At 42.9% G+C, this 25,339-nt stretch overlaps 1 protein-coding gene across 1 annotated transcript in view; it reads right to left on the bottom strand.

Moving 5' to 3' along the window:
* Positions 1-25,339, bottom strand: part of stam2 (signal transducing adaptor molecule (SH3 domain and ITAM motif) 2) — a 32,192-nt gene that overhangs the window by 5,574 nt on the left and 1,279 nt on the right. Inside the window, exons 2-12 of the mRNA XM_045704776.2 lie at positions 23,633-23,717; positions 19,762-19,837; positions 18,762-18,857; positions 15,193-15,339; positions 8,074-8,140; positions 7,698-7,899; positions 7,394-7,488; positions 7,147-7,229; positions 6,251-6,338; positions 6,032-6,086; positions 4,858-5,026 (exon numbers count right to left, since the gene is read on the bottom strand). Of these exons, the coding sequence (XP_045560732.1) occupies positions 4,858-5,026; positions 6,032-6,086; positions 6,251-6,338; positions 7,147-7,229; positions 7,394-7,488; positions 7,698-7,899; positions 8,074-8,140; positions 15,193-15,339; positions 18,762-18,857; positions 19,762-19,837; positions 23,633-23,717 (1,163 nt within the window). The remainder of the gene's footprint in view (positions 1-4,857; positions 5,027-6,031; positions 6,087-6,250; positions 6,339-7,146; positions 7,230-7,393; positions 7,489-7,697; positions 7,900-8,073; positions 8,141-15,192; positions 15,340-18,761; positions 18,858-19,761; positions 19,838-23,632; positions 23,718-25,339) is intronic.

Below are 25,339 nucleotides of genomic sequence, written 5' to 3'. Positions count from 1 at the left end.
GAGATTGTTTCTGAACTGGTTTTGCAGAGCAGTGCAGAAAATGAGGTGGTAAAACAGTCCAAGCATGACCACTGGAGTCTCCCATTCTTCTCCAAGGAGGGACTGACATCCATCATCAGGGACAAACAGCACAGCAGACAAAACACACATATGGTCTGCATCTGAAATGGAATCCTATTCCCTATATAGTTCACTACTTTTGACCAGAGCCCACCATATGATTTTTATTTTATTTTTTTACTTAACTAGGCAATGAATAGGATGCCACTTTGAAAGTCTCTCTGCCTTCACCGAGGCCACACACATATGTGTGTCCCCTTCAAATTAGCAGATTGGGCTATTTCAGCTACACCCGTTGCTGACAGGTGTATAGACTCGAGCACACAGCCTTTCAATCTCCATAGTAGAGGTCGACCGATTAGGAATTTAACGCCTTTACCGTTACCGATTATTGGAGGGCCAAAAAAATCCGATACCGATTAATCTGGCAATTTTTATTTATATATAAATAAATAAATAAATAAATAAATAACACAGGATGTGTAATAATTACAATTACAACAATACTGAATGAACAATGAACACTTATTTTAACTTAATATAATACATCAATAAAATCAATTTAGTCTCAAATAAATAATGAAACATGTTCAATTTGGTAAAAATAATGCAAAAACAAAGTGTTGGAGAAGAAAGTAAAAGTGCATTATGTGCCATGTAAAAAAGCTAACGTTTAAGTTCCTTGCTCAGAACATGAGAACATATGAAAGCTGGTGGTTCCTTTTAACATGAGTCTTCAATATTCCCAGGGAAGAAGTTTTAGGTTGTAGTTATACATTTTTACATTTTAGTCATTTAGCAGACGTTCTTATCCAGAGCGACTTACAGTAGTGAATTTCATTTCATACATTCAATAAAAAAGAATTCTGTGCTGGCCAACTGAGCTACAGGGAAGGCTTATTATAGGACTATTTCTCTCTATACCATTTGTATTTCATATACCTTTGACTATTGGATGTTCTAATAGGTACTTTAGTATTGCCAGCCTAATCTCGGGAGTTGATAGGCTTGAAGTCATAAACAGCGCAATGCTTGAAGCATTGCAAAGAGCTGCTGGCAAACGCAGGAAAGTGCTGTTTGAATGAATGCTTACGAGCCTGCTGGTGCCTACCATCGCTCAGTCAGACTGCGCTATCAAATAATAGACTCAATTATAATATAATAACACAGAAATACGAGCCTTAGGTCATTAATACGGTCAAATCCGGAAACTATCATTTCGAAAACAAAACGTTTATTCTTTCAGTGAAATACGGAACCGTTCTGTATTTGATCTAACGGGTGGCATCCCCAAGTCTAAACATTGCCGTTACATTGCACAACCTTCAATGTTGTGTCATAATTATGTAAAATTCTGGCAAATTTTTTCGCAATGAGCCAGGCGGCCCAAACTGTTGCATATACCCTGACTCTGCGTGCAATGAATGCAAGAGAAGTGACACAATTTGCCTAGTTAATATTGCCTGCTAACATACATTTATTTTAACTAAATATGCAGGTTTAAAAATATATACTTCTGTGTATTGATTTTAAGAAAGGCATTGATGTTTATGGTTAGGTACAGTCGTGCAACGATTGTGCTTTTTTCGCAAATGCGCTTTTGTTAAATAATCCCCCGTTTGGCGAAGTCGGCTGTCTTTGTTAGGAAGAAATAGTCTTCACAGTTCGCAACGAGCCAGGCGGCCCAAACTGCTGCATATACCCTGACTCTGTTGCACAGTACGCAAGAGAATTGACACAATTTCCCTAGTTAAAAGAAATTCACGTTAGCACGCAATATTAACTAAATATGCAGGTTTAAAAATATATACTTGTGTATTGATTTTAAGAAAGGCATTGATGTTTATGGTTAGGTACACATTGGTGCAACGACAGTGCTTTTTTCGCGAATGCACTTGTTAAATCACCCGTTTGGCGAAGTAGGCTGTGATTCATTGATAAATTAACAGGCACCGCATCGATTATATGCAACGCAGGACAAGCTAGATAAACTAGTAATATCACCAACCATGTGTAGTTAACTAGTGATTGTTAATATTGATAGTTTTTTTTATAAGATAAGTTTAATGCTAGCTAGCACCTTACCTTGGCTCCTTGCTGCACTCGCGTAACAGGTGATCAGCCTGCCACGCACTCTCCTCGTGGACTGCCATGTAATCGGCCATAATCGATGTCCAAAAATGCCGATTACCGATCGTTATGAAAACTTTTTAAAATCGACCCTAATTAAATCGGCCATTCCGATTAATCGGTCGACCTCTACTCCATAGACAAACATTGTCAGTAGAATGGCCTTACTGAAGAGCTCAGTGACTTTCAACATGGCACCGTCATAAGATGCCACCTTTCTAACAAGTCAGTTCGTAAAAAAAATTTCCTCGCTCGAGCTGCCACGGTCAACTGTAAGTGCTGTTATTGTGAAGTGGAAACGTCTAGGAGCAACAACGGCTCAGCCACAACATGGTAGGCCACACAAGCTCACAGAACGGGAACGCTGAAGCGCGTAGTGTGTAAAAATGGTCTGTCCTCGGTTGCAACACTTACTACTGAGTTCCAAACTGCCACTGGAAGCAACGTCAGCACAAGAACTGTTCGTCGGGAGCTTCATGAAATGGATTTCCATGGCCGAGCAGCCGCACACAAGTCTAAAATCACCATGCGCAATGCCAAGCGTCGGCTGGAGTGGTGTAAAGCTCACCGCCATTGGACTTTGGAGCAGTAGAAATGCGTTCTCCGGAGTGATGAATCAAACTTCACCATCTGGCATTCTGACGACCAAATCTGGGTTTGGTGGATGGCAGGGGAGTGCTACCTGCCCCAATGCAGTGCCAACTGTAAAGTTTGGTGGAGGAGGAAAAATGGTCTGGGACAGTTTTCCTGGTTCGGGCTAGGGCCCTTAGTTCCAGTGAAGGGAAATCTTAACGTAACAGCATACAATGCCATTCTAGACGATTCTGTGCTTCCAACTTTGTGGCAACAGTTTGGGGAAGGTCATTTCCTGTTTCAGCAAGACAACACCCCCGCGCAGAAAGCGAGGTCCATACAGAAATGGTTTGTCGAGATCGGTGTGGAAGAACTTGACTGGCCTGCACAGAGTCCTGACCTTAACTCCATTGAACACCTTTGGGATGAATTGGAACGTCAACTGCAAGCCAGGCAATGCTCTTGTGGCTGAATGGAGCAATGTTCCAACATCTAGTGGAAAGCATTCCCAGAAGAGTGGAGGCTGTTATAGCAGCAAAGGAGGGACCAACTCCATATTAAAACCTGTTGGATCTAGGGGGCAGTATTGAGAATTTTGAAAAAAATATGTGCCCATTTTTAACTGCCTCCTACACCAACTCAGAAGCTAGGATATGCATATTATTAACAGATTTGGATAGAAAACACTAATTTTCTAAAACTGTTTGAATGGTGTCTGTATAACAGAACTCATATGGCAGTCAAAACCCTGAGACAAATTCTTACAGGAAGTGGATATCTGATGTGTTGAATTACTTTTAAGCCTATGCCATTGAAACACACAGGGACTTATTAATCATTGAGAACTTCCTACGCCACCCACTAGATGTCACCAGTCTTTACAAAGTGGTTTGAGTCTTCTACTGTGAAAACTGACCTAACAAGAGACTTGGAAAGTTGGTCATAAGTGGATGGCCTATACTACTCTGGCGCGCGAGGGCACGTTTGGGTACTCTCGTTCCAATACGTTTTAAAAGAGAATGCAATCGTCCGCCTTGAATATTATTGAAGTTCTGATTGAAAAAGGCCCTAATGATTTATGCTATACAACGTTTGACATGTTTGAACGAACGTAAATATTTTTTCCCCCCTCTTTGGTGAAGACAAGTCCGGCGGGCGACGTTCATGTTTTTGAGTAGCCTACAGGACGCGCTAACAACACGGAGCTTTTTGGACATAAATTATGAGCTTTTTCGAACAAAACTACATTTGTTATGGACCTGGGATTCCTGGAAGTGCCTTCTGATGAAGATAATCAAAGGTAAGGGAATATTTACATAGTATTTTTGATTTTAGATCTCTCCAACATGGCGCCTAGTCTGTATCGCCAAGCCTATTTTTCTGAGCACAGGACCTCGTTTATTGCAAAGTGTGATTTCCCAGTAAAGTTATTTTTAAATCTGGCAATGCGGTTGCGTTCACGAGATGTTAATCTATAATTCTTTGAATGACAATATAATATTTTACCAATGGTTTCGAATAGTAATTATTTAATTTGTTGTGCTGTTTGACTGGCGGTATTGGAGGGAAAATATTTTCTCAACATCAACGCCATTGTAAAATGCTGTTTTTGGATATAAATATGAACTTAATAGAACAGAAAATGCATGCATTGTCTAACATAATGTCCTAGGAGTGTCATCTGATGAAGATTGTTAAAGGTTAGTGCATCATTTTAGCTGGTTTTATGGTTTTGGTGACGCCTGTCTTTGAATTGACAAAACATTACACACAGCTATTGTCAATGTACTCTCCTAACATAATCTAACTTTATGCTTTCGCCGTAAAGCCTTTCTGAAATCGGACAACGTGGTTAGATAAGGAGATGTTTATCTTTCAAAGGGTGTAAGATAGTTGTATGTTTGAGAAATTTGAATTATGACATTTAATTGTTTTCAAATTTGGCGCTCTTGATATTTCACCTGCTGTTGATAGGGTGTACCAGGGGTGGGACGCTTGCGCGATTTTGTAATGAGATGTTTGACGAGTAGATGTCCACATACTTTTGGTCATGTAGTGTATGTGACAGTGGTTAGATAGTTTGTTTCTCCTGACCTGAATGGGGACTTGGGAGGCAGGTGCGTATTGGGGCTGCTGCTGCGGTTGCTGCTGGGACTGCAGTTTGGAGTAAGCTGTGTAGAACGGTGCCTCGTTCATCAGTTTGTTATAGAGCTCCAAGGCCTCCAGCACCTTCACATTCAGCTCAGACAGCTCAGAGTGTTGCCTGCCAGGGAGGGAGGGAGAGAGAGTGGGAGGGGTGGAGATAGAGGTCATCACCACACCTGTAGGACAAAGACTGATGATCGTAGTGGTCATCCAGATACAGTCAATATAAACTATATCAAGTATGTATAACTACATACAATTTGAATAACTCTGTACAACATATATGCCTAACCGATAGAAATACAACTCTGACATGCAACAGTATAGCCTCTAACATACAATTGTAAATATAGTCCATTATGAATACCGTAAATTCCGGACTATAAGCCGCAACTTTTTTCCCCAGTCTTTGAACCTCGCGGCTTAAACAATGACGCGGCTAATATATGGATTTTTCCCGCTTTCAATTTTTTTTCTTCCAAAAAAACATTCTGTGACGTGATCAGTTTTTTGGCGGCATGAAGCTTTCATTAGACCAATGAAATTGCCGAACGGGTTAAGGTCAAACAACTTTTTTGTTTACTGTTTAGATTAAATTGAGCGCTCTCAAACTTCCCATCATTCTGATTACGGTAGTCATTTTGTCACCCTCATCATGGCAAAGACACGGAGAAATGCATATGATGCAGCTTTCAAGTTGAAGGCGATTGATCTGGCTGTTGGAAAAGGAAATAGAGCTGCTGCACGGGAGCTTGGTCTTAATGAGTCGATGATAAGACGTTGGAAACAGCAGCGTGAGGAATTGACTCAGTGCAAAAAGACAACTAAAGCTTACTGCTAATTTTTTATTACAAGCCGTGTTTCGTTAAAGCCTATTTATTTTTGTTACAAGCCGTGTTTCGTTAAAGCCTATTTATTTTTGTTACAAGCCGTGTTTCATTAAAGCCTGTGTAAAGTTCATTTGTTTCAATGTACCGGTAGGCACCTGCGGCTTATAGACTTGTGCGGCTTATTTATGTTCAAAATAATAATTTAAAAAAAATTCAGTGGGTGCGGCTTATATTCAGGTGCGCTTAATAGTCCGGAAATTACGGTAATTATACTACAGTTAAATTCATTTTACCTGTCAATGTCTTCTAGCTTGTCATCAATCATTGGATTCATCTGCTCACAAGCACCTGGGTGGGTAAAGCATTGATAAGGCGAGGCTAAACAGACAAAAACAGTGTGGGTGCAGTGACCAAGCCAACTACACTGTGTGTGTGTTAGAAAATAGTCCAACTGCAGTGTCAGTGAGCATGGCTACTAGGATTTATCAGAGCATTAAGTCATTGTTTTATACCCTCCAGTTGGACCAGCTCTTGGCAGTCAGGTGCTGCATCAGCAGGGTCTGTGTTCTGGAGTAGATACAATGCTCTATCCATCTTCTCCTGCAGAGACAGAGAGGGGGAGAGGGAGGAAGAGAGAGACAGGGGAGAGACAGAGAGAGGAGAGGGAGGAAGAGAGAGAGAGGGGAGAGACAGAGACAGAGAGGAGAGGGAGGAAGAGAGAGAGAGAGGGGTGGGGATGAGAGAGAGAGGAAGAGAGAGAGGGGTGGGGATGAGAGGGAGTGAGAGGGGTGGGGATGAGGGAGAGGGGTGGGGATGAGAGAGAGGGAGGAAGAGAGGTGAGGATGATTGAGGGGGAGAAGGGAAGGAACAGAGGGGGAAGAAGAAAGGGGGAGGAAGAGAGAAAAAAGGGAGAGAGGTGGGGATGAGAGAGGGGGAGAGGTGGGAGAAAGATTCTTGTTATACGATGTTACATTGAAACTTTGTATAACAAATAATGTCAGACTTTATTAACCATTCTAAACGTTTAACACGCCTTCCCTGTGGCTCAGTTGGTAGAGCATGGTGTTTGCAACGCCAGCATGGTATGTGCAACGCCAGGGTTGTGGGTTCGATTCCCACGGGGGGCCAGTACAAAAAAAATAAAAAAATGCATGAAATGAAAATGAAATGTATGTATTCACTACTGTAAGTCGCTCTGGATAAGAGCATCTGCTAAATTACTAAAATGTAAATGTAAATGTAACTAAGTTACAACTGACGGACTGATGAAGAGGGTTTTCAATGGCCAAACGATCAAAACTGATGGTGGACTGATTATATCTAAGAAAATATACATGATGATATAACATGATATAGGCCTACATGTATGGACAGCCATGCAGTAGGTCAGGTACGTAGAAGCACCCACCTCATCTATGAAGACAGGCTCAGGCTCTACGTTGGCTTCTATGCTGGGCTCCTCCGGGGCTGGTGTCTTCTCCACATACGTTACTGTTAGGAGAGGGATTTACATTTTAGGCATTTAGCTAATGCTCTTATTCAGAGCCACTTTAGAGTCAGGATTTAAAACATGAAACCAAACACTAGAAGGACTCTCCGTATGGTGGTACAAGAGTGAAGTATGGTACTGGACAGGATAAAGAGGGGAAACGTACCTAGTTCAGGCTCAGCGTTGAGGTTGGTCGTGACAAAGTTGGACGGGAAGAGACCTACTCCTCTGTGGTTCTCTCCTTTCCACCAGTTTGGGTCACTGTGGCATCAACATGGTTAAATCAGTTCAAACATTCTTGTAAGTAAACACTTCCCATTATAAATTAAATGAATGCATGCACTGCAGAACAACAGACATGTAACTGAAGAACTGTTGTTCCCATATTTGCCTATACAGTAGGCCATCATATGGGTCATCACAGCAGGGGGCTCAGAGCCAGGTTTCCATAGCAACATGTCGTTAGCTACCTGTCGTCCAGGACGAGGATGAGCTCTCCGGTCTTGAAGGTGAGCTCGTTGTCCTCGGCCGCCTCAAAGTCGTAGAGCGCCCGCAACTTCCGGGAGTCCCTGCTACCCCCGCCCCCGTTGGTATTGAAGGGGGGGTCGGCGGTCACGGTGAGGGGTCGCGTCTCCACATACTGCTTCTGCTCCTGCAGGGACAGCTCGATGGCTGCAGATGGGAGGAGGACAGAGGCAGTGGAACAAAATGGAAATACACTGCTCTACACTGTCATTCTCAATGATTTTAATGTGTCTAATAAATGTATTAATTCATTCATCAACATGCACAATTCATAATGTAATATGATGTGGTATTCTAGAATCTGTTGGATATTATTTGTACCTTTGGCCAGGTCGTCATCGTCAGATGGTTTACTAACAGCAGGAGTGGTGCCCTTTAGGCTGGACCCCTGTTGATAAGAGGTGGTTGGTTAGAGAGAAGCCTTCCAGAGCAGAGGGGATTTGGGATTAGCTGTGACTGTGGTGCCACCTGTAGGGATTGATAGGTACTACAGGCTTTAGAGGCAGTATTTTGGTAGTAAACTGAGAGCGAGTAAAGACGTCAGCATGCTTTGGTTCGGCCTACCCAAACTCGGCTAGGCGAACCAAACGAATGTGCTTGCATACTCCCTTGAAAGACCTTGCTTGAAAAACAAGAAAAAAGCGGCAATAGTACTGTTTGTCCATCTTGAGACGCCGTAGCGTCAGAATTCATCTAAATAAGAAATCGGTTATTCATTTACGTTTTGTAGATATCTTAGTCACACAATTTTACATATAACTAAGGTGTTTGCTGCAGTATTTCTCAAGTGAAAACATTTTTGAAAACGATTAGTCTCTCATTGAATGACACTTCATTGAAGAATCTCTACTGTTGACCAATCACAGACGAAGGGGCGTAGACTTCTGTTTGCCTCAAGAAAAAAAGTGTGTGCACCAACAGCCAATAAAACACTTGCCGAAGACCAAAAAAATTACAAAGAAAGTCACAAAAATGTTGTCATAAAATATGCACAAACTGTTTTGTCTGGGAAGCATGTGGATTCCTTAAGAGTAAAGGAGCTCCTAAAATGAAAATAGGACATTGAATGCCATGAAATTGTAATCGCTTCATATGCAAACAAATATAGCCTAACATCTGGAAAACAGTGACATTGACTACAGTATGAAGAATAAATTGCTGTCTGTGAGAGGGGTTGGGAAAAGTCAGTTTCAGTAGAAAATACTTCAGAGTAATTTATTAAAGACCCAATGCAGCAGTTTTATATCAATAACAAATCATTTCTGTGTAACAATTAAGTACTTTAATTTAATAGATTTTATTTTTTAAAACTAGGCCATCTCTCAAGCAAGAATTTAGTTTGGAGTGATGATCTGAGTTGGGAGGGGGAAACTGAAAAGTAGCTGTTATTTGCAGAGCGGTTTGGATCTCTTTGATTGGACTATTAACCAATTTACCGCATGGTAATGTCACCATGGAAAGCCGAAACTTCTACCCATGCAAAACTGCTGATTAGAAGGTCCTGTGTAGACTGTATTTTCAACCAGCAACTATCAGGAAATAACACTGATGAAATGTTTTAACAGTTTTACAGTGTTAGTTTCATCAGCTGTTGTACAGTATCATACAAAATAGGAAAAACTGAATTTTGATTGCATTGGGCCTTTAATATAAGATAGGACACTCAGCCCACCATTTCAACCAAATTAATAGAGTACCAGACCGTCCCTCACATACAATCACAAAGGGAATTCTAATCCCCTTCTGCTAGCTTGCTTGCCCCGGCCCGCTAGCTGCCTGAAGCCACTCACTGGACTGCTATGATCACTCGGCTACGCATGCCTCTCCCTAACGTAAATATGCCTTGTCCATTGCTGTTATGGTTAGTAATTATTACCGTATTTCACTGTAGAGCCTCTAGCCCTACTCAATACGCCTTAGTTAACACTTTAGTTCCACCTCCCACACATGCGGTGACATCACCTGGTTTAAATTATATTTCTAGAGATAATATCTCTTTCATCGTCACTCTATGCACAGGTTTACCGCCACTGTATTCACATCCTACCATACCTTTGTCTGTACATTATGCCATGAATCTATTCTACCGTGCCCAGAAATCTGCTCCTTTTACTCTCTGTTCTGAAAGTACTAGAAGACCAGTTCTTTTAGACGTACCCTTATCCTACTCCTCCTCTGGTGATGTGGAGGTTAATCCAGGCCCTGCAGTGCCTAGCTCCACTCCCATTCCCCAGGCGCTCTCATTTGTTGACTTCTGTAACTGTAAAAGCCTTGGTTTCATGCATGTTAACATTAGAAGCCTCCTCCCTAAGTTTGTTTTATTCACTGCCCTAGCACACTCTGCCAACCCGGATGTCCTAGCCGTGTCTGAATCCTGGCTTAGGAAGACCACAAAAACCCCTGAAATTTCCATCCCTAACTATAACATTTCCCGACAAGATAGAACTGCCAAGGGAGGTGGAGTTGCAATCTACTGCAGAGATAGCCTGCAGAGTTCTGTCTTACTATCCAGGTCTGTGCCCAAACAATTTGAGCTTCTACTTTTAAAAATCCACTTCTCCAGAAACAAGTCTCCTACCGTTTCCGCTTGCTATAGACCACCTTCTGCCCCCAGCTGTGCCCTGGACAACATATGTGAATTGCTTGCCCACCATCTATCTTCAGAGCTCCTGCTATTAGGTGACCTAAACTGGGACATGCTTAACACCTCGGCCATCCTACAATCTAAGCTTGATGCTCTCAATCTCACACAAATTATCAATGAACCCACCAGGTACAACCCCAAATCCGTAAACACGGGTACCCTCATAGATATCATCCTAACCAACCTGCCCTCCAAATACACATCTGCTGTCTTCAACCAGGATCTCAGCGATCACTGCCTCATTACCTGCGTCCGTAATGGGTGTGCGGTCAAGTGACCACCGATCATCACTGTCAAATGCTCCTAAAACACTTCAGCGAGCAGTATCCTGGAAGGATATTGACCTCATTCCTTCAGCAGAGGATGCCTGGTCTGTTCTTTAAAAGTGCTTTCCTCACCATCTTAAATAAGCATGCCCCATTCAAAAAAATGTAGAACCAGGAACATATATAGCCTTTGGTTCACTCCTGACCTGACTGCCCTTGACCAGCACAAAAACATCCTGTGGCGTACTGCATTAGCATCGAATAACCCCCGCGATATACAACTTTTCAGGGAAGTTAGGAGCCAATATACACAGGCAGTTAGGAAAGCAAAGGCTATCTTTTTCAAACAGAAATTTGCATCCTGCAGCACTAACTCCAAAAAGTTCTGGGACACTAAAGTCCATGGAGAATAAGAACACCTCCTCCCAGCTGCCCACTGCGCTGAGGCTAGGAAACACTGTCACCACCGATAAATCTGCGATAATTGAGAATTTCAATAAGCATTTTGCTACGGCTGGCCATGCTTTCCACCTGGCTACCCCTACCCCGGTCAACAGCCCTGCACCCCTCACTGCAACTGGCCCAAGCCTCCCCCATTTCTCCTTCACCCAAATCCAGATAGCTGATGTTCTGAAAGAGCTGCAAAATCTGGACCCCTACAAATCAGCCGAGCTAGACAATCTGGACCCTCTCTTCCTAAAATGATCCGTCGAAATTGTTGCAACCCCTATTACTAGCGTGTTCAACCTCTCTTTCGTATCATCTGAGATCCCCAAAGATTGGAAAGCTGCCACGGTCATCCCCCTCTTCAAAGGGGGAGACACTCTAGACCCAAACTGTTAGAGACCTAGATCTATCCTACCCTGCTTTTCTAAGGTCTTCGACAGCCAAGTTAACAAACAGATCACTGACCATTTCGAATCCCACCGTACCTTTTCCGCTATGCAATCTGGTTTCCGAGCTGGTCATGGGTGCACCTCAGCCACGCTCAAGGTCCTAAACGATATCATAACCGCCATCGATAAGAGACATTACTGTGCAGCCGTATTCATCGACCTGGCCAAGGCTTTCGAATCTGTCAATCACCACATTCTTATCGGCAGACTCAACAGCCTTGGTTTCTCTAATGACTGCCTCGCCTGGTACACCAACTACTTCTCAGACAGAGCTCAGTGTGTCAAATCGGAGGGCCTGTTGTCCGGACCCCTGGCAGTCTCATGGGGGTGCCACAGGGTTCAATCCTCGGGCCGAGTCTTTTCTCTGTATACATCAATGATGTCACTCTTGCTGCTGGTGATTCTCTGATCCACCTCTACGCAGACGGCACCATTCTGTATACTTCTGGCCCTTCTTTGGACACTGTGTTAACTAACCTCCAGACGAGCTTCAATGCCATACAACTCTCCTTCCGTGGCCTCCAACTGCTCTTAAATGCAAGCAAAACTAAATGCATGCTCTTCAACCGATCGCTGCCCAAACCTACCCACCCGTCCAGCATCACTACTCTGGACGGTTCTGACTTAGAATATGTGGACAACTACAAATACCTAGGTGTCTGGTTAGACTGTAAACTCTCCTTCCAGACTCACATTAAGCATCTCCAATCCAAAATGAAATCTAGAATCGGCTTCCTATTTCGCAACAAAGCATCCTTCACTCATGCTGCCGAACATGCTGTAAAACTGACTATCCTACCGATCCTTGACTTCGGCGATGTCATCTATAAAGTAGCCTTCAACACTCTACTCAACAAAATGGATGCAGTCTATCACAGTGCCATCCGTTTTGCCACCAAAGCCCCATACACTACCCACCATTGCGACCTGTACGCTCTCGTTGGTTGGCCCTCGCTTCATACTCGTTGCCAAACCCACTGGCTACAGGTTATCTACAAGTCTCTGCTAGGTAAAGCCCCGCCTTATCTCAGCTCACTGGTCACCATAGCAGCACCCACTCGTAGCACGCGCTCCAGCAGGTATAGCTCACTGGTCACCCCCAAAGCCAATTCCTCCTTTGGTCGTCTTTCCTTCCAGTTCTCTGCTGCCAGTGACTGGAACGAACTGCAAAAATCTCTGAAGCTGGAGACTCATATCTCCCTCACTAGCTTTAAGCACCAGCTGTCAGAGCAGCTCACAGATCACTGCAGCTGTACATAGCCCATCTGTAAACAGCCCATCTATCTACCTACCTCATCCCCATACTGTATTTATTTATCTTGCTCCTTTGCACCCCAGTATCTCTACTTGCACATTCATCTTCTGCACATCTACCATTCCAGTGTTTAATTGCTATATTGTAATTACTTCGCCACCATTGCCTATTTATTGCCTTAACTTACCTCATTTGCACTCACTGTATATAGACTTTTTGATTTATTTTGTTCTACTGTATTATTGACTGTATGTTTTGTTTATTCCATGTGTAACTCTGTGTTGTTGTATGTGTCGAATTGCTATGCTTATCTTGGCCAGGTCGCAGTTGCAAATGAGAGCTTGTTCTCAACTAGCCTACCTGGTTAAATAAAGGTGAAAAAATAAATAAATAGGGAGAACTGGGGTATTACATGAAATATGTGAGAGGAAATTCCATTCGGAGGTCATGCCTTAAAAACACAGAGACAAGCGCCATCCTCCTCCTCTGTATTGGCAACACATGGGAGAGCAGCGCACTGAGGACAAGGAAAGACCGCAATGCACTGGGGCCAGTGAAAGTACACACACAGAGCTTATTTGCTTACAGCAGACCACACGTTGAAGTCACGAGGAGAGCTTTGTGTTTGAGCTAGCCGATAACAGTTGTCTTGGATTTGTTGGCGAGTCTGGCGACAGCTTCAATAAGACAGGGCTCTACAATGCTACCTTTTCAGTCGCCTATGCTCCTAAATATTTAGCTGTGCTACTTGGAATTTTTATTTGGTGCCTAGAATTTTTTTTACACAAAAAAAATATAAAATAAAAATTCAATAAAAAACACACCCAGATAACATTTAGTGGAACAAAAAGGAAACGGAAAATAGCTTCTTCAGGAGATGAGCTACAAAAGATTCATAGCCCCCCCAAAAATTCTGGTGCTCCTTAAACCTGTATTTTGCTATTGCTGGCAATTCTTATGAAAAAATTTTGAATATTTTTTTATTTGTGCTCCTATATTTCTTGATGTGCTCCTACATTTAAAAAAAAAATGTCAGCATAGCGCCCTGTAAGAGGGTAAAGTACTGATATAGTACGTAAAAAAAATTTGGTTTACGTGGGCCTCCCGAGTGGCGCAGCGGTCTAAGGAACTGCATCGCAGTGCTTTTATTTTATTTCACCTTTATTTAACCAGGTGGCCAGTTGAGAACAAGTTCTCATTTACAACTGCGACCTGGCCAAGATAAAGCAAAGCAGTGCGGCAAAAATAACACAGTTACACATGGGATAAACAAAAGTACAGTCAATAACACAATATAAAAATCTGTATATAGTGTGTGCAAATGAAGTAAGGAGGTAAGGCAATAAATAAGCCATAGTGGCGAAGTAATTACAATTTAGCAATTTACACTGCTGTAAACTGCTCTGACAGCTGACGCTTAAAGTTACCGAGGGAGATAGAAGTCTCCAACTTCAGTGATTTTTGCAATTCGTTCCAGTCATTGGCAGCAGAGAACTGGAAGGAAAGGCAGCCAAAGGAGGTGTTGGCTTTGGGGATGACCAGTGAAATATACCTGCTGGAGCGCGTGCTACTGGTGGGTGTTGCTATGGTGACCAGTGAGCTGAGATAAGGCGGAGCTTTACCTAGCAGAGACTTGTAGATGACCTGGAGCCAGTGTTTTTGGCGACGAATATGAAGCGAGGACCATCCAACAACAGCATACAGGTCACAGTGGTGGGTAGTATATGTTCTTGGGGCGTTACTACAGACCCAGGTTCGATCCCAGGCTATGTCACAGCCGGCCGTGACAGGGAGACCCATGAGGCGGCGCACAATTGGCCCAGCATCGTCCGGGTCCCGGGATGGTTTGGCCAGCCGGGATTACCTTGGCTCATCGCGCTCTAGCGACTCCTTTTAGCGGGCCAAGTGTCTGCAAGCTGACCTCAGTTGCCAGTTGTACAGTGTTTCCTCTGACACATTGGTAGGGCTGGCTTCCAGGTTGAGCGAGCAGTGTGTCAAGAAGCAGTGCAGCTTGGCAGGGTTGTGTTTTGGAGGACGCATGGCTCTCGACCTTCACCTCTCCCGAGTTCGTAGGTGAGTTGCAGCGATGGGACAAGACTAACTACCAATTGGATATCACGAAATTGGGGAGAAAAAAAAGGGGTAAAAGTTAAAAACAATAATAAAATACTTTTAAAAAAAAGACATTGCGGTTCAAATGGCTCTATTTTCCAGGTGAGGCACATCCAGACCAATTGGCACCAATTGAAACAAATAAAAATAAAAAACTCTTTTAGGAAGGGGGTAACAGTTAGTAGTGAGGGGAAACTGCCTGGCATATACAATGATAGAGGCAACACTGGGTTAGAGTGATAGACGATAGATTGTTGACTACATTACCTGTGACCCAGAGGATGGGAAGACAACCCCTTCCTCTCTCAGAGACTTGATTGTGGCACTGACCAGACTGAGCTGTGGATCTTTCTGGAACCCATCACACCACTCCACCATCATCCCCTTCAGCTTGTCACACACCTTGCTGTGAGCCTGCATTGGGGATAGTAATAATAATTATTAGGCTACTTATTTGATAGAGGTAGATACAAACAAAACATTGACACAAAGAGCCAGCTGAATGATAATAATGGCGCCAGAGGGGATGGCTGCCGTTTTACGGGCTCCTAACCAACTGTGATATTTTGTTAGTTGTTTTCGCATTGTTTTTAACTTATTTTGTACATAATGTTGCCTCTAACGTCTCTTATGACCCGAAAGAGCTTCTGGACATCAGAACAGCGATTACTCACCTCAAACCAGACTAACATTTTTTCTTCAATGAGTCCAACGCGAAGGATATACTGCTTTCCCAAGACCAGGCCCAAATCTCTGTCATTCGCGTGAAGAAAAGACGGAGATACAGGGGGAGGAGGTCGAGCTGCCTTGTGAGAATTCAATGGCAAGTGGGTAAACCGCCACTACCATCCGTCCTACCGCCCAACCTGAAATCACTGGAGAATAAACTGGATGATCTACGATCAAGACTATCCTACCAATGGGACATTAAAAACTAATATCTTATGTTTCACCGAATTCTGGCTGAACGACGGCACGGATAATAGAGAGCTGGCTTGGTATTCTGTGCATCGTCAGGACAGAGCAGCTACTTCTGGTAAGACGAGGGGCAGGGGTGTGTGTCTACTTGTCAATAACAGCTGGTGCGCGATGTCTAATATTAAAGAAGTCTCAAGGTATTTCTCGCCTGAGGTAGAGTACCTTATGATGAGCTGTAGACCACACTATCTAAGAAGAGAGTTCCCATCTATATTATTCATAGCCATCTATTTACCACCACAAACCGATGCTGGCACTAAGACTGCACTCAACTAGCTGTATAAGGGCATAAGCAAACAAGAAAAAGCTCATCCAGAAGCAGCGCTCCTAGTGGCCAGGGACTTTGATGGAGGCAAACTTAAATCCGTTTTACCTAATGTCATCAGCATGTCACATGTGCAACCAGAGGAAAAAAACAACTCTAGACCACCTTTACTCCCAGACACATACAAAGCTCTCCCTCACCCTCCATTTGGCAAATCTGACCATAATTATATCCTCCTGATTCCTGCTTACAAGCAAAAACTAAAGCAGGAAGTACCAGTGACTTGCTCAACACGGAAGTGGTCTGACACAGATGCTACGCATCAGGACTGTTTTGCTAGTAGACTGGAATATGTTCCAGGATTCATCCAATGGCATTGAGGAGTATACCACCTCAGTCACCAGCTTTATCAATAAGTGCACAATGTCATCCCCACAGTGATAGTACGTACATATCTAAAACCAGAAGCCATGGATTACAGGCAACATCCGCACCGAGCTAAAGGCTAGAGCTGCAGCTTTCAAGGAGTGGGACACTAATCCGGATTCTTTAAAGAAATTCCGCTATGCCCTCAGATGAACCATCAAACAAGCAAAGCGTCAATACAGGATTAAGATTGAATCCTACTACACCGGCACTGACACTCGTCGGATGTGGCAGGGCTTGCAAACTATTACAGACTACAAAGGGAAACCCAGCCGCGAGCCTACCAGATGAGCTAAATGCCTTTTATGCTCACTTCGAGGCAAGCAACACTGAAGCAAGCATGAGAGCACAAGCTGTTCCAGACGACTGTGTTATAACGCTCTCAGTAGCCGATGTGAGCAAGACCTTTAAACAGGTCAACATTCACAAGGCTGTGGGGCCAGACGGATTACCAGGACGTGTACTCAGAGCATGCACGTACCAACTGACAAGTGTCTTCAATTACATTTTCAACCTCTCCTTGCCCGAGTCTGTAATACCTACATGTTCCAAGCAGACCACCATAGTCCCTGTGCCCAAGAAAGCTAAGGTAACCTGCCTAAATGACTACCACCCCGTAGCACTCACGTCAGTAGCCATGTATTGCTTTGAAAGGCTGGTCATGGCTCACATCAACACCATTATCCCGGAAACCCTAGACCCAGTCCTATTCGCATATCGCCCCAAGTTATCCACAGATGACGCAATCTCAATCGCACTCCACACTACCCTTTCCCACCTGGACAAAAGGAACACCTATGTGAGAAAGCTGTTCATTGACTACAGCTCAGCGTTCAACACCATAGTGCCCACAAAGCTCATCACTAAGCTAAAGACCCTGGGAATAAACACCTCCCTCTGCAACTGGATCCTGGACTTCCTGACGGCCCGCTCCCAAGTGGTAAGGGTAGGCAACAACACATCTGCCACGCTGATCCTCACTGGGGCCCCTCAGGGGTGCGTGTTCAGTCCCCTCCTGTACTCCCACGGCTGCGTGGCCAAGCACGACTCCAACAGCATCATTAAGTTGGCTGACGACACAACAGTGGTAGGCCTGATCACCAACAACGATGAGACAGCCTATAGGGAGAAGGCCAGAGACCTTGCAGTGTGATGCCAGGATAACAACCTCTCCCTCAATGTGAGCAAGACAAAGGAGCTGATCATGGACTACAGGAAAAGGAGGGCTGAACAGGCACCCATTAATATCGGCGGGGCTGTAGTGGAGAGGGTCGAGAGTTTCATGTTCCTTGGTGTCCACATCAACAAACTATCATGCTCCAAACACACCAAGATAGTTGTGAAGAGGGCACAACAACACATTTTTCCTCTCAGGAGACTGAAAAGATTTGTCATGGGTCCCTAGATCCTCAAAACGTTCTATAGCTGCACCATCGAGAGCATCCTGACCGGTTGCATCACCGCCTGGTATGGCAACTGCTCGGCATCCAACTGTAAGGAGCTACCGAGGGTAGTGCGTACGGCCCAGTACGTCACTGGGGCCAAGCTTCCTGCCATTCAGGACCTATATAATAGGCCGTGTCAGATGAAGGCCCTAAAAATTGTCAAAGACTCCAGTCACCCAAGTCATAGACTGTTCTCTAGGTCCAAGTCTAGGTCCAAAAGGCTCCTTAACAGCTTTTACCCACAGCCCATAAGAATTAATCAAATGGCCACCTGGAGTATCTACACTGACCCCCCCCCCCCCCCCCCCCCCATTTGTTTTTACACTGCTGCTACTCACTGTTTATTATCTATGCATAGTCACTTCACCCCTACCTACATGTACAAATGACCTTGACTAACCTGTACCCCACGCACATTGACTCGGTACCGGTACCCCCTGTATATAGCCTCGTTATTTTGTGTTTTTATTGTGTTACTTTTTCATTTTACTTTAGTTTATGTAGTAAATATTTTAGTATCTCTATTTCTTGAACTGCATTGTTGGTAAGGGGCTTATAAGTAAGCATTTCACGGTAAGGTTTACACCTGTTGTATTCGGCGCATGTGACAAATAAAATTGTATTTGATTTAATTGTTATGCTTGCTCACGTGTGTGTAAGTCTGAACATCCTCAATTCAGCACAAATATTGCAAAAGAAAAAACTTGAGACGGCTTCCGTACCCTGCCCAACACAGTTCGGACTTCAGTGGCAAACTCCCGCGAGCAGATTTCTAAGTGAAATATTCTTCCACTGTTATTGACACAGGCAGCCAGCAACTGTAACAGGGAGAAAAGCCAGGTTAGTACAGTAGTAAGTTTAGATGATTTATGTAGAAGTTTCACATTACAGCAAGAGAAGTAGCCTAACGCTTTTATTCACTTCCACAATTCCACATTTGATTGAATAACAGAAACATTTATTAACATTAATAAATGTAACACCATTGAAATGATGCATGATTTTATAACAGAGGGAGCTAAAGTTGACTGAGTGAGGAGAGAGATCTAAAAATAGAACAGCCATGTGACTATCTACCCTAATGGTGAGTCAGAGAGAAGGATCACATGGTCTGAGGCTTAGCATCATCACTCTATAACAACTCTAAGCAGCAGAGAGAACAGAACAAAGCAGTAAAAAAACGTATCCAGGGCCATGGATCATCACACTCTGGTTAACTGGCTACCCAGAGCCGGAGAGTTACGAGCTCAGAGCTCTATAACTGCCAAGAGCAGCAGGAGATGGACCACTCTTCACAAATACTTTATTGGGTCAGACTGGAGGGTGTCAATGAGGCTTATGGCAAAAGTCAGAGAGCTTTTGATCCACCAGCCTCACTGTCTGAACCAAGAAATTCACACTCAGACTTTATACAAGCAAATTGTTTAAACTCTGCTATCCATCCTATAGCAGGATTCATGACTCATTAACCGCGTCTATGATCGCAGTCACTAAACAAGCTCCAGGGCCTGACACCATGCTGAGACTAAAACACCTGACCTTACACTAACCCCGCACCCTATGCAGACTATTTCTCTATTGACATCGGATTATTCATGTATAATAAAGACTGTTACACAGTTAAGCAGTAGGTTTTTCAACGGTCTACCAAATGATATGCAGCTTTTGCTCCAGATGTCTTGAATAACACAATAAATAATAAAGTAAGTTATCAGAACTCACGGTGAGGGCCTGCATGGCAACGTGTGGGACCTTGTGGTTGACTCGCTTCATCACAGACCTCAAGCAGTCCTTGGCTCTGGGAGAAGAATGGCAGGTAGAGACATGGTTATTATGGCTCAAGTAGAAGGTTATTCCTACATGAGTTTTCCAAAATTATATCATCTTCAATATACAGTTACAGTGCCTTCAGAAAGTATTCATACCCCTTTACCTATTCCACACTTTGTTGTGTTAAAGCCGCAATTCAAAATTGATAAAATGTCTAATTTTTTTCACCCATCTACACACAATACCCCATAATAGCAAAGTGAATACAAGTTTAGACATTTTAGCAAATTTATTTTAACTGAAATACAGAAATCTAATTTACATAATGACACTCCAAATTGAGCTCAGGTGCATCCAATTTCCTTTGATCGTCCTTGATATGTCACTACAACTTGATTGGAGTACAGCTGTGGCCAATTCGATTGTTTGGACATGATTTAGAAAGAAACACAGCTGTCTATTTAAAAAAGGTCCCACAGTTGACTGGGCATGTCAAAGCAGAAACTAGACCATGAAGTCCAAGGAAGTGTCTTTAGATCTCAGGGATAGAATTGTGATGAGGCATATACAGTTGAAGTCGGAAGTTTACATACACTTAGGTTGGAGTTACTAAAACTCGTTTTTCAACCACTCCACAAATTTCTTGTTAAACAAACTATAGTTTTGGCAAGTCGGTTAGGACATCTACTTTGTGCATCACACAAGTAATTTTTCCCAACAATTGTTTACAGACAGATTATTTTGCTTATAATTCACTGTATCACAATTCCAGTGGGTCAGAGGTTTACACACACTAAGTTGATGGTGCCTTTAAACAGCTTGGAAAATTACAGAAAATGATGTCATGGCTTTAGAAGCTTCTAATAGGCTGATTGACATCATTTGAGTCAATTGGAGGTGTACCTGTGGATGTATTTCAAGGCCTACTTTCAAACTCTGTGCCTCTTTGCTTGACATCATGGGAAAATCAAAAGAAAATCAGCAAAGACCTCAGAAAAAAAATGTGTAGACCTCCACAACGCTGGTCCATCCTTGGGAGAACTTTCCAAACGCCTGAAGGTACCACGTTCATCTGTACAAACAATAGCACGCAAGTAAACACCATGGGACCAATTAGCCGTCATACCGCTCAGGAAGGAGACGTGTTCTGTCTCCTAGAGATGAATGTACTTTGGTGCGAAAAGTGCAAATCAATCCCAGAACAGCAAAGGACCTTGTGAAGATGCTGGAGGAAACAGGTACAAAAGTATCTACAGTGGGGGAAAAAAAGTATTTGATCCCCTGCTGATTTTGTACGTTTGCCCACTGACAAAGAAATGATCAGTCTATAATTTTAATGGTAGGTTTATTTGAACAGTGAGAGACAGAATAATAACACAAATATCCAGAAAAACACATGTCAAAAATGTTATAAATTGATTTGCATTTTAATGAGGGAAATAAGTATTTGAACCCTCTGCAAAACATGAATTAGTACTTGGTGGCAAAACCCTTGTTGGCACCCCCAACCTTGAAGCACGGGGGTGGCAGCATCATGTTGTGGGGGTGCTTTGCTGCAGGAGGGTCTGGTGCACTATACAAAATAGATGGCATCATGAGGGAGGGAAATTATGTGGATATATTGAAGCAACATCTCCAGAAATCACTCAGGAAGTTCAAGTTTGGTCACAAATGGGTCTTCCAAATGGACAATGACCCCAAGCATACTTCCAAAGTTGTGGAAAAATGGCTTAAGTACAACAAAGTCAAGGTATTGGAGTGGCCATCAAAGCCCTGACCTCAATGCTATAGAAAATTTGTGGGCAGAACTGAAAAAGTGTGTGCGAGCAAGGAGGCCTACAAACCAGACTCAGTTACACCAGCTCTGTCAGGAGGAATGGGCCAAAATGTACCTAACTTATTGTGGGAAGCAAAACATTTGACCCAAGTTAAACAATTTAAAGGCAATGCTACCAAAAACTAATTGAGTGTATGTAAACTTCTGACCCACTGGGAATGTGATGAAAGAAATAAAAGCTGAAATAATTCTCTCTACTAGTATTCTGACATTTCACATTCTTAAAATAAAGTGGTGATCCTAACTGACCTAAGACAGGGAATATTTACTAGGATTAAATGTCAGGAATTGTGAAAAACTGAGTTTAAATGTATTTGGCTAAGGTGTATGTAAACTTCCGACTTCAACTGTATCTGGGGAAGGGTTTAAAACAATTTCTAGATTGTTGAAAGTTTCCAAGAAAACAGTGGTCTCCATCATTGAGAAATGGAAAAAAAATATGGAATTACCAAAACTCTGCCTAGACCCAGCCGTCCGACCAAACTGAGCAACCGGGCAAGAAGGACCTTGGTCAGGGAGGTGACCCAGAACCCAATTACTATTCTGACAGAGCTACAGAGTTCCTTGGCTGAGATGGCAGAACCTGCCAGAAGGGCAACAGACTCTACAGCACTTCACCAATCTGGGATTTATGGGAGAGTGGTCAGACGGACACCACTCCTGAGTAAAAAGGCACATGACAGCACGCTTGGAGATTGCAAAAAGGCACATGAAAGACTGAGATCATAAGGCGAAAGATGATGTGGTCTGATGAGACAAAAACCTCTTTGGCCTGAATGCAAAGCGCCATGTCTGAAAAGAGCCCAGCTCATCGAGCCCAGCTCATCACACGCCTAACGCCATCCCTACTGTGAAGCATGGTGGTGGCAGCATCACGCTATGGGGATGCTTTTCTGCTGGTAGGGACTGGGATAGTGATAAGGATAGAGGGGACAATGAATGGAGCCAAATACATGGAGCCCCTTTAGACTGGGGGCGAAGATGTACGATCCAACTGGACAATGACCCCAAGCATACAGCCAAAGCAATGCTGGAATGGATTCAGAACAAGAATGTGAAAGTCCTTGAGTGGCCGGCCCAGCCAAAGCCCAGACTTGAATCCCATTGTGGTAAAACTTGAAGATTGCTGTTGACCACCGCACCCCATCTAACTTAACAAAGTTTGAGAATGTCTGTAAGAAAGAATGTGAGAAAATCCCCAAATTCAGATGTGCAAAGCTGATACAGACAACCCAAGATGACTCAAAGCTGTCTATAAAGTATCAGGGGTGTGAATACTTATGCAAATTAGATCTGTATTTCATTTTTAATACATTTGCAAACATTTCTAAACATGTTTTCACTTTGTCATTATGGGGTATTGTGTGTAGATGTTAATTTAAAAAATATATTTAATCCATTTTGAATTCAGGCTGTTACAACAATTTGGAATAAGTGAAGGGGTATGAATACTTTCTGAAGACACTATTTACATTTAGTAGACACTTATTCAGAGTGAATTCCAGTGGTGACTGCATACATTATCATACTTTTTCATACAGATATGCATTTCATTCTGAGTCACTGCTATTCAATGCCATAGCTATTAAAAAAAATCATAACCAATAACCTCAACTTGAGTCCTGGAGTTAGGTTAGAGCAGTGGCATTATAACTTGTTCAGCAGGAACCCCATTTCTCGTGAACCCACCCCACCAATAATGACAACCTTAAAATCGGTACATTTCAATTTGTACATCAACAAATAACCTTCAATTAATTAAAGTTAATCTCATATCAAGATGAATCAAAGTTAAAGGTTACTTTTTTTTAAATGTAAAAAAGGAAACCAAAACAAATGTACTCAATTGTCTTTTCAAATGATCTTTCTCAAATGTTTGTATATTGTCCCATACAATAACCTGTACTGTTCAGTTTTGGTTCAAAAAAAAACCATTTTAGAAACAATGGTGATATTATAGAAATAGGAAGTCGCACTTCAACTTACCCATTGGGCGTCTGTCCAACTCTGTCACAGATATCCATAATCAGGGCCCAGTCCTCCACTGTATTGGTTTCATTGGTGGCTTTCTCTGAAAATGTGGTACACCGAGATACATGTGGTTAGTTGGGAAAAGAGAATCTGTGGTTGGCATGTAGTGTGTTGGGCCAACATTAACTCAATATTATACCTCTAGTTCTCATTGCTTCAGTTCACCACTATATTTGTATAGGATTGACAGTTAATACATAATTCTGGAAGTTTTATGACTAGACTAGGAATAAAGTCAATTATTCCATATCTGATTTGTGATACAAGATGGCACAGTCACCGTGTTTCTAGCGCCTAGCCATCTTTGCAGTATTTTTATTTTATTTGCTCAGAACATATGTATTATTACTTAGTCACTTAATCGAAATTCGACATCCCGGACCTGGCTTAATTGCTTTCTTTTCACTTTTTGAATGATGTGATTGGTAGGTATTTTTTATTACTGCACTTTTTGTTGGGAGCTAGAAACAAGCATTTCGCTGCACCTGCAAATCTGTGTATGCGACCAATAGACTTTATTTTATTTGTGATAAAGCCATTACACATGGCTAACTATATATTTCTGTACAGAGTGAAATTCGTATTATTGTAGCTACAAGGAAACTAAGAGATACGAGAGCATCTGTTCCAAAGATGATGGCTAAACTGCTCACCCTAGAGGGGATTAGCTAGCTACAGTGCATTCGGAAAGTATTCAGACCCATTGACTTGATCAACATTTTGTTTTACACTACAGCCTTATTCTAAAATGTATGACATGTTTTACCCCCATCAATCTACACACAATACCCCATAATGACAAATCAAAAACAAGTTCAGATTTTTTAACGAAATTGTAAAAAATTTTAGCTGAAAACACTTTACCAAAAGTATTCATACAATTTACTCAGTACTGAGTTTTAGCACCTTTGGCAGCGATTACAGTCTCAAGTCTTCTTGGGTATGATGCTACAAGCTTGGCACACCTGTATTTGGGGAGTTTCTCCCATTCTTCTCTGCAGATGCTCTCAAGCTTCTGTCAGGTTGGATGGGGAGCGTCGCTGCACAGCTATTTTCAGGTCTACCCAGATATCGAGTTCAAGTCCGGGCTCTGGCTCGGCCACTCAAGGACATTCAGAAACTTTTCCTGAAGCCATTCCTGCGTCGTCTTGGCTGTGTGCTTAGGGTTGTTGTCCTGTTGGAAGGTGAACTTTTGCTCCAGTCTGAGGTCCTGGAGCCGTTTTTTTTTATCAAGGATCTCTCTGTACTTGGCTTCATTCATCTTCGACTCGAACCTGACTAGTCTTCCAGTCCCTGCCTCGGAAATCATCCCCACAGCATGATGCTGCCACCACCATGCTTCACCGTAGGGATGGTGCCAGGTTTCCTCCAGATGTGACGCTTGGCATTCAGGCCAAAATAGTTAAATGTTGGTTTCATCAGACCAGAGAATCTCGTTTCTCATGGTCTGAGTCTTTAGGTGCCTTTTGGCAAACTCCAAGCAGGCTGTCAAGTGCCTATTACTGAGGAGTAGCTTCCGTCTGGCTAATCTACCATAAAGGCCTAATTGGTGGAGTGCTGCAGAGATGGTTGCCCTTCTGGAAGGTTCTCCCATCTCCACAGAGGAATTCTAGAGCTCTGTCAGAGTGACCATGGGGTTCTTGGTGACCTCCTTGACCAAGG

The sequence above is a fragment of the Salmo salar genome, chromosome 21 (assembly GCF_965601325.2).
Source record: "Salmo salar chromosome 21, fSalSal1, whole genome shotgun sequence".
In the NCBI taxonomy this organism is placed as follows: Eukaryota; Metazoa; Chordata; class Actinopteri; order Salmoniformes; family Salmonidae; genus Salmo; species Salmo salar.
This window is presented reverse-complemented; position numbering and strand designations above follow the sequence as displayed.